Genomic DNA, 9,515 nt, shown 5'->3' on the forward strand with positions numbered 1-9,515 from the left:
ATTTGGAGTTAAGAATCGAACGTTCTTCAAATTCAAAGAACGAAAAAGAGAGCAATCACAGTAACCAATAACACTCACAGTCTCACATCACACCCCGGTTTTCTTGAACCCAACACCCAAACCCACGCATTTTGCTCCTAACTTTGTGCTTATTGAACATGGTCTGTCCCTCCTTAAGTTTCCAATCTTTAATGTTTCCCTTACATGTATATACATATAGGTTCTGTAATTGTTATCCTATATACTATGCATAATATGACTTTCTTGAAGTCTCTTATCTTTTTTTCCGTTCTCTCCTTAAGCTTGTCATACTCTCAAGCTGCTGCTCATACTCCATTTCTTGATGGTAAAGCTACTGTTTCGTGTAACAAGTCCTCTTTATTACGTGTGTTCTGTCCATTAGGGTTTATATATAGGGTTTCTTGCAAGATCGATATCAACTCTTTTTAATCTTTTGATTTGTCTTTATTTAGGGTTACTTGCAAATGGGAACTTTGAAGAAGGACCAAAACCATCAGACCTCCAGAAAACAGTGCTCATAGGGAGGTATTCCTTGCCGAAATGGGAAATCTCCGGCTTGGTGGAGTATGTCTCCGGTGGGCCACAGCCGGGTGGGTTCTACTTCGCGATCCCTCGTGGGGCTCATGCAGCAAGGCTTGGGAATGAAGCCTCCATATCGCAAGTTGTTGATTTAAAGGTTGGATCAACCTATTCGCTCACATTTTCTGCAACAAGAACTTGTGCTCAAGACGAGGTGCTAAGGGTGTCGGCTTCCGGCCAGTCAAGTGACCTTCCGATTCAAACTTTGTATAGCAGTGATGGAGGAGACACTTATGCTTTTGCTTTCAAGGCTACTTCTGGTAGTGTGAAGATCAGTTTTCGTAACCCTGGTGTTCAAGAGGACCCTACCTGTGGACCTCTCTTGGATGCCATTGCCATCAAAGAGATGCGTCCTCTAAGATACACTAAAGGTACGTATTATATATCCTCGTCTCTCTCCACTTAATTACATCGGATAATAAATGATAAACTCTTATCTTTTTATGGATCTTTAATATAATTAGTGTTATTTGAGCTAACATGTTAGAAAATAATGCAGGATATTTGGTGAAAAATGGGGGTTTTGAGAATGGACCTCATGTGTTCAAGAACTTCTCAACAGGAGTTCTCCTCCTTCCCAAAATACATGACATCATCTCACCACTTCCCGGGTGGATTGTGGAGTCACTAAAACCAGTGAAGTACATTGACTCAAAACACTTTCGAGTTCCCGAGGGTCAAGCTGCCATTGAGTTGACTGGAGGGAGAGAAACTGCTATATCCCAAATCATTCGTACATTCCCTAAGAAATTCTACAAACTATCATTCACCATTGGAGACGCAAAGAACAGCTGCCATGGATCCATGATGGTGGAAGCTTTTGCAGCAAATGAAACTTTAAAAGTGAAGTTTGAGTCTACAGGAAATGGAGGTTTTAAGTCCACTAGCTTTCAGTTTCAAGCGATTTCGGCTAGAACAAGACTCACATTCTTTAGTGCTTTTTACCATACCAAGCTTAATGATTATGGTCACTTTTGTGGCCCTCTCTTGGATGATGTTAAGGTTTTGCCTGTTTTTCGGTGAACATGGCAAATACTTGAGCAACTAGAGATTGATTCAAAGGATGCTTCTTTTCTAGTTAGAGTAGGGTATTGTTTGCTTTTTATTTCATGGGCTTAATCAAGTAAGCCCTTTAAATTAAAGACACTTTTCAACGACTTAGATTGGTTAAATTTGCTTTGAAATAAACGGAGGTTGCTTTTTCTACCATTTCTTTTTGGAGTTGATTAATAATATTGGACCCTTCAAAAAAGCTCCCATTAAATATACACAAGTTTAGCTCTTATGAAAGCGGATTGAACATATCATTAGCGTTTGATGAACTAAATGCAAGTACTCTATCCTCAATACAATCTTAAACAAACAACTTAGAGTGAATCAATCCATCTTGTACAATTATAAATTTATAAGGTCCTTGTTGTTAGACGGATGCACGCTAATTTAGTTAAGCAAACCATTTATTCGGAAAAGGGTATGAGTAAGACACGACTTGTTCTTATTAGTTACAGACTTACAGTCTCAACGGTTTACATTCACTCACCTTCAAGAAAGAAGGCCAAAAATGGCATGTACATATAATGTGTCAAAAAAGAATAACTCACATTGCTGAAATACCTTTTAAGACTAAAATCATCAAGACAAATAATTAATTAATGCCAACTTTAAAAAGCCTTTCTTATGTTCTCCTTTCACTAGTTCAGGGTTGCATACGTAGGATAGGACCTTCAATGGCTGAACATGTCATCCTTAATATTGAGATGCTCTTAAGAAGTTATCATATGGACTTGATGTTGGTAGAGGAGAAATCTGATCTGTTACACCTTCATTACCAGATTTACTTGCACCAGGAGCTCCATTGTGTTCATTCAAACCATCGCCAGCTTGCTAAAAAAATATGTAAGCCACATATCAAACCAATATGTATATATGTATGCATGTATGTATATATGTATATACCGATTGATTGTTTGTGTCACCATTGTTTTGCCTCTGGTTCATGCTCATCATAGTGGACATTTTTGTTTGTTTCTCACAGTGATTGGTCATTTCCAAGAAAGACATATTAGGTGCATTGCATACTGACAGTCTACCAACTTGTTGTGCAGATTCCATCACCTACACAATATTTAAATAAATAATCATAATCGTTCTTATAAACTACAGTAACTAAAAAGACTTACTGAGTCTAACAATTGATCGACACTCCAGAGATCCATATCAAAAGCCGTTTCTGAATCTGCTTTAGTGATATCATCATCAAGCGAAAAGAGTGGAGAAACCTACAGAAATCAACACATCATATGTAAAAAGATTTAAAAAAAAAAAAAAATTATAAATATTCAAGAGGATTTGATTTACATCATCTTTGAAGCGACCCTTATTTTGTAAGATATCTGCCAACCCATATTCCGTAGGACATACATCATCATCAGGCACGAATTTGTGAAGCAACTCTTCCTTAATGGAAGTTATTTCAGTCTGCACATATAAACAAACACATTCTGAGTCAATATATACACTTGCAATCCACAAGTAAATAAAATGACAGGTTTACCCCTGCGACAGTTTCCAAGTGTTTGACAACTGCAGCAGCCAGTGATTCTGCTGACATGTTGTCTGCAAGCTTTAGATCCGAAAGGGATTTCTGTGCAGCCTTATTATCCTCTTTAGAACCAAACTTAATCTGATTCTGATCTGATCCATCTTTAGTGGTCAACTTGCAATCATCAACCAAACATAAGAACGGATCAACCTGCATGACACCATTAAGGTTATAAGTCTACACAAGGGTAAAAATGAGATTTTAGTGACAAATTCTTACCATATTAGAAAGTGCAGCCTTAGCCAGTGGGACAAGTGGGACAACACCAAAAGCTTTAGAAGAGATAATTATCATGGAGATTGACAATGTATAAAGAGATCTTCTACGCGATGTTGGCAGTGATCCTTCTATACCTCCTTCCAAAAGAGACATATTAAGCAACGAAAACGCCAGCTGGAAGCTTCTGATTAGAGCCTCACGGCTAGAATTCTACACAGTTTTTCAAAAATAAAAAAAATTACAAAAAGGAAAAATATATTTAATGAAACATGATGAAACCGGTATTAACTAATTACTTACTTTCCCTTTAGAGAATAACAACACCAAGCTGTAGGTGTGAGCAATTGCTTCATAATTTTCAGGTGTGTTTTCAGAGGAGATGGCTTGTGTCCAGATTGAAGATAGAAGTAGAGATATTTGATGACTACTGAGCCGAAGTGTAACTGCTTCCTGTATTATTATTTTTTTTTAACAGAAATATATAAATTAACAGAAAATGCAAAAATGAAAACGACAGTAACTGAAAGAAAGTATACAATATCATTGTTTGCAACTGCTGCTGAACCAGCTGAAGAATTTCTCATGCTATACTTTCGGCTGTAAGTTGACTTGATCTTATTCATGACCCCAACATTATTGGTTTTTTGATCTCCTTTATTGGAAGCAAGCTGCTTCTCCTTTTGCATTTTCTGAAAGAGGGCAGCTGAAGAAGAAAACACAGAAACACTTCTGGAAAGTGACCTTGGAACAATTTCAGCTCTTTTTGGATCATCCAAATCGATGGATGGACTTGCATGAGGACAAACAGATGATGGAACAAGAACCACAGAGAAGATACGATGAGCTCCAATTCTAGTTTCATTGTCTTGATGAACCATAGCAGGAAGTAACTGATGAAATAATGCTTCAGGAAATGCCTACATGTATAAAAAAAAAAACATAAATCATTCATTTTAGCAATTTGAAGCATGATTTATTTAATATCATTCATATAAAGTTATCATCATTGATCCTTGCCTTGTTGTTATATGCCATATTTGGTAAAGAGGCGACAACTTGAGCAGTTCGGTAAACAGCAGCAACTGTGGTCTGTGCTATAACTTTAACACTGGAGATGTTTTCCATCATGTCAGCCATGATATCAAAAATAGGGCTAGCATCACCAACCTGATTCATTAAAATAAAAAGACATGTGTTTTAGCAATATATTAATGAAGGTGAGGCTAATGAATAATGATGATACCTTTGAAGATAACTCCACAAGGCATTCATCAATGGCTTCTGTGAACTGTTTGTTAAAGTTGATGACATCAGTTCCAAGGTTTCCATCGGTTAGTGAATGATGTATGCATTTTTTCAAATGTCTAATGATGTCACTTATAGCACCGACTATTGCAACAGATGCTTTTATCTTTGTTTCACGGGAGAGTGACGTGGCAACTTCTAGAATGTCGAGTTGCATGTTTGGTCGTTTAATGACATTTTTGTGGTCAAGATGTTTGACTAATACCGAAAGCAGAAAATGCGTAATTTCTCCTGAAAATTTCAAATAAAATATTTGTTGCTAGTGAAACAAACAAAAAACAGTAAATGGAAGAGTCCATGAATAATACCAGATTCATCGATTATGGTCTGCATGTCCTTGAGTACTGGGAATGCGACCCCACTTGAAGCGGGCCAATGATTCTCATTATCAAAACAACGGAATAAAGATTCCAGAATACGCCTCATGGTTGTAGCTTCCTTAGCCAACTTACCCATGTTATGGAGACACACACGAGACCAAAAGCTTGCGCTTTTAGCATCTTCTCTGTATAAAAGAAAAAATGACAAAAGTTATACAGTATTAAATTATTTCTCTATTTCATTGTCAAAAGGGTTATTCTTCCAACAACCCCTGAGACTGTCCAAAAGTATGATGTGAGATGTAAATCAGGTACTGGTGGAAAGTTGAGAATTTGAGTTTTTGGAGAAGGGAGTTACGTTGACACAGTTACTTCACCCTTATCATTAACGATTGCTCGCCATGATTGAACCTTCACCAAAGCGTCTTTTGGGGTGACACTGCGATCATTTTTAAGCATTTCACGTACCCAAGAGTCCTTTCCTGGAGCTCCATAATTTTCCAAAACTACGGAAACGATCTATGTAATGCAAATCATTAATTAATTAAAAGCTCATTTACTTTGTAAAAAACAAATAATGTAAATAAAAATGAGTCAAGGAACATAAAACTAGGTGTGGTAATTATGCTTACATTGTCAAACTCCGGTGACATATAGGAGTATCTACCCATGAACCAAACCTATAAAAACAACACATCAACAAAATAAAGAAAATAATTGATACCCTTATTATATACTATTGTATAGTATAAAGAAAAGGGTAGATACCATTGAAGAAAGAGCTTGCAACCCAGCCGAACGTAGTGGCACCACTCTCTCATCTTCCCCAACTTCTTGAGCTAATTGACAGAGTTTAGGGATAAATTTTTCTAAGGTGAACATGTAAGTCCCGTCTTTCTGCAAATCACAAAAAGACTTGATGATTCAGAAGCTAAACATAAAGAAAATGAAAACAAACAAAACAAACAAACCTGACTATTTACGAAGTCAAACAATGTTTGGCATCCGATAATTTGCATGTCATCTTGTCGTGTCTCATCCAGCAGAGTGTGCATGATTGCTAACAAACTATTAGCAAAAAGGGGCCTGATCATCGAAACACAAAAGTATTCTTTTAATTCCAAAATTCTTTAATAAATGTGGTCATGAATACATGACATGGTGGAAGAATAAGATCAAATATCACAGGAAAGAACTCACATTTGATCCTTGCATGAAATCAATAGCTTCCTGTATATAGCCATGACAATTCTTGCACCTCGAAAGTTCTGATTTCTTATTTCCTTGTAAAACCGTCGCTCAAGGGTATATGTGATCTGGAGGTACAAAAGGACATTATGGGAAATTAACAACATATTGGTTCTACTTCTTATATGATGAAATGTCATTCAGATCTTTCATACATACGAAGCCAAGCAAGTTAATGTTCCTTATTCTTTTTATTGTCCAAAAGAAATGTATCATGGATTGTGCTTTTGCCACAACTTACATTAAATGATTAGCATTCATTATAAAAGGAATCATTTACATCAAAAAAAAAAGTACCTTTGGGATCCGTAAAGGGTTCCTCACAGCATATTCACAGAGTTTCCCAACCTTACGATCATTTGGTTCTTCCTCCTTTTTTTTAAATTGAAAACAAAATATGTTACATAAGCATGATTATATAATAACATATACATAGAAATTTTGATAAATTTATAGGAGACTAACCGGATATACAGGGAATGTCTCAGCAATGAGCTTCTTGTACCTCTTCAAAGGCTGCCTAGACCTTGTACGGATTCCAGGGCAGAAGCAGCAAAGATGGCCACATGCTGGCACAACTTGCCTAGATATCACCCCGGAAACAACCGTCATGTTTGGTGTTTAGAAAATAACAAAGATTATATAATGTATGTATGCCAATAAGGGAAGGATTCTTGTTCTTGTAGATTTTATCAGCTTCCTTCCCTTCCAAATCACGATATTCTCGTAAAATGAGAAGGGAAGAAAAGCTATAAAAACTAAAACTTGGGTACTTCTTCAGATGTCCACCAGCCTGTAACAATACAAATCAAAGATCTGAATCAACAAATCGAATTCACATCAGAAACAAGAACAATAAAAGTGTTCAATTTCAGTCAGGCATTTCATCCAATGGGTGGTATGCATACATATTGGAACGTGGAAAACGAGATTAAATCAAATAGGTGATAGGATCGTATAAAGTAACATGAAAGATCTGTTGTTACCTTCAGTCGACGCCAATACGGAGAAAGGCTAGAAGGCTGGTTAACAACGTTAAAGAATCTCAACAATGTACCAAATTTCCAGTTTCGCTCCACCCTTCCTCTTATGCATCTCCCCCTCAAACCATTCCCCTTTTCTCTCTCTTTCTCTCTCTTCTGATTTTTAGTTTTCACCCAAATTTTTCCATAATTAATATGAACGTATAACATCTCAGCCAGTCGCCAAACCATATTGTAAATAAATTTTAATGATTAACGTAGCATATATCAAAAATGGGGGAGGGAAAGATTCAACTGTATTTTGTATACTCGCTTTTGGCCGTTAGATGTGCTGAACCGTTTGAGCCTGTATTTGCTTGTTCCGGCTTGCAGTAGAACCGGGCACTTCTGGCTTTGTTTTTAAATTGTAAGGCTCGACCGGGTTTTGCACATATCCGAACTTTTTGGGATACTTTATCTTTGGCCTTTGGACTTTTAACTCGTTTAGATGTTTGATCCTTCTTTAACTTTTTTTTTCCCGATTTAGTCCTCAATGAATAGAGGTGGCAATGGGTCGACCTGGTTTGGGCTCGGGTTCAACCCATTTATTAATTGGTTTGAAGTTTTCAACCCAACCCAACCTGTTTATTTAAATGGGTTGATATTTCCAACCCAACCCAACCTTTTAGATAAATGGGTTGTCACCGGGTACTTGTTTATGTAGTTCGCAACTCAATTTACTTCATAAACTGATTAAAATTTGGATAACCCGTTTAAAATAAAAAATATAAATAAATTAACTAAAGATTACGTCATTTAAATTAGTTTCAACCGTAAATAAAGTTTCAAAGTATGACAAAAGCACAATCATAATTCACAAATACATATAAATTGTTTAAATAACATTAAAAATGTTTAATTTTGAAGTGATTTGGAAAGTAGCTAGTATTATCGGTGTTATGAAAAAAGATGAGAATTAGGATTGCATTTTTTTAAAACATAAATAATAATACAACATTATAATTTATAAATTAATATTTTGATCAATACATGATAATATTCAAATAATTATCAAATTAAATAAATATTAAAGTTAAACGGGTTGGTGGGTTGAAAACGGGTTGATAATTTTTATCCAACCCAACCTATTTAATTAAATGGGTTAAGCGGGTTAACTCATTTAACTTAAATGGGTTGAAAATCTTGTTGGATTAGGTGTCTAAGCCCATAACTATAATTGGTATGTACTTGAATTGATAGCAGCACAGTCCTTTTGGGTTGCCCTCAACCTAGCAACTGGACAAGGAAATTATGAAAGGAGAGATATTAATTTATAAGATTAATAAATTAATAATTGATTTATTAATATGTTAATGGATTAATATATTAATTAGAAATCATTATGTTTAATTAATTGTTAGCCAGAAATTAATCAGAATTGATTTTGGGGTTAAAAGAATTAATTATAAAGTGCAGGGACTAGTTTGCAATTAACTGATAGTTGAATGGAAGGATCCAGAACTCCCTTGGAAGGGGGTGGACGAAAACCCTAGGGGAAACCCTAGAGAATTCGTCCAAGGGGTCCAAGATAAGGCCTTGGGTCTTGCTTAGGCCCTAAGCAAAGGATAACTAGGGTTTTCCCTAAACCCTAGTTCCCTCAACTATTTAAGGAGCCTCCTGGCTCACATTTTGGGTACTGATTTCTTTGGAAGAAACCCTAAGGCCGAAATTGCATACTCTCTCCATCCTCTCTCCTCCAAGTTTCCTTCTTGCTAGTTCTTGGGTGTGATTCCATTAGAGGCATTACATTTGTGGTGCTAAGCTTCCAAGAAGATCAAGATCAAGATCAAGAGGATTATCAATTGTTTGCTATAACAATTGAAAGGTATGTAACTCCTAAACCCTAGTTTGTTAATTTCGAAATTAGCCTCTCTCCTCTAGGGTTCTTGTTTTGCAATTCAAAGTTGTATGTTCAATAGTTAAAACATAGATCCAAAGTAGGTTGCATGTGAACTTAGGAATTGTCTTCTAGTTTATTTGTTGTACCTAAAACCCATCAGTGGTATCAGAGCCATTGTTGTTTTAAGTTGAATTGCTACAATTGTTGAATTGCAAATTAGGGTTTATAGCTATTAAACCCTAAAGGCCAAAATTTTCGATTTCTAGGGTTTTGGATCAAAGGGTTTTTTCGAAAACCCTAGCCTCCAAAGAACCCTAATCGAAATTAGGGTTAGGGTTTTGAAAACCCTAGCCTCCTCC

The 9,515-nt window shown here is 36.1% G+C and overlaps 2 protein-coding genes across 2 annotated transcripts; one reads left to right on the top strand and one right to left on the bottom strand.

The window, feature by feature from the left end:
- Window positions 1-212: 212 nt before the first annotated feature.
- LOC145136211 (protein TEEBE-like) lies at window positions 213-1,809 on the top strand. The gene is made up of 3 exons (XM_079070386.1): window positions 213-346; window positions 474-971; window positions 1,100-1,809. Exons 1-3 carry the CDS (start codon window positions 247-249, stop codon window positions 1,621-1,623), a joined length of 1,122 nt encoding a protein of 373 aa, XP_078926512.1. The 5' UTR covers window positions 213-246; the 3' UTR covers window positions 1,624-1,809.
- A 265-nt stretch (window positions 1,810-2,074) lies between these two features.
- On the bottom strand, window positions 2,075-7,413 carry LOC145135823 (protein SEMI-ROLLED LEAF 2-like). Its single transcript, XM_079070036.1, has 19 exons — window positions 7,281-7,413; window positions 6,760-7,087; window positions 6,592-6,666; window positions 6,247-6,362; window positions 6,018-6,132; window positions 5,815-5,943; window positions 5,679-5,726; window positions 5,405-5,565; window positions 5,035-5,231; window positions 4,665-4,957; window positions 4,439-4,588; window positions 3,958-4,338; window positions 3,722-3,871; window positions 3,422-3,631; window positions 3,155-3,352; window positions 2,959-3,078; window positions 2,781-2,879; window positions 2,557-2,715; window positions 2,075-2,484 (listed from the first exon to the last, which is right to left on the bottom strand). The coding sequence occupies exons 2-19, from the start codon at window positions 6,904-6,906 to the stop codon at window positions 2,347-2,349; spliced, it is 2,886 nt and encodes a 961-aa protein (XP_078926162.1). The 5' UTR covers window positions 6,907-7,087; window positions 7,281-7,413; the 3' UTR covers window positions 2,075-2,346.
- Between the last annotated feature and the right edge of the window lie 2,102 nt (window positions 7,414-9,515).

The sequence above is a fragment of the Lactuca virosa genome, chromosome 9 (genome assembly GCF_052849685.1).
Source record: "Lactuca virosa cultivar CGN04683 chromosome 9, Lactuca_virosa_CGN04683_v6, whole genome shotgun sequence".
Taxonomy (NCBI): Eukaryota; Viridiplantae; Streptophyta; class Magnoliopsida; order Asterales; family Asteraceae; genus Lactuca; species Lactuca virosa.

Excerpts from the sequence above, each read along its gene's own strand:
- LOC145135823 (XM_079070036.1), bottom strand. The coding sequence starts at position 6,906 with ATGACGGTTGTTTCCGGGGTGATATCTAGGCAAGTTGTGCCAGCATGT. Across the intron at positions 6,667-6,759 it reads AGACATTCCCTGTATATCCG|GAGGAAGAACCAAATGATCG; the intron begins GTTAGTCTCCTA and ends TTTAAAAAAAAG. Across the intron at positions 6,133-6,246 it reads ATTTCATGCAAGGATCAAAT|GCCCCTTTTTGCTAATAGTT; the intron begins GTGAGTTCTTTC and ends TTCGATGATCAG.
- LOC145136211 (XM_079070386.1), top strand. The coding sequence starts at position 247 with ATGCATAATATGACTTTCTTGAAGTCTCTTATCTTTTTTTCCGTTCTC. Across the intron at positions 347-473 it reads TCATACTCCATTTCTTGATG|GGTTACTTGCAAATGGGAAC; the intron begins GTAAAGCTACTG and ends GTCTTTATTTAG. Across the intron at positions 972-1,099 it reads TCCTCTAAGATACACTAAAG|GATATTTGGTGAAAAATGGG; the intron begins GTACGTATTATA and ends AAAATAATGCAG.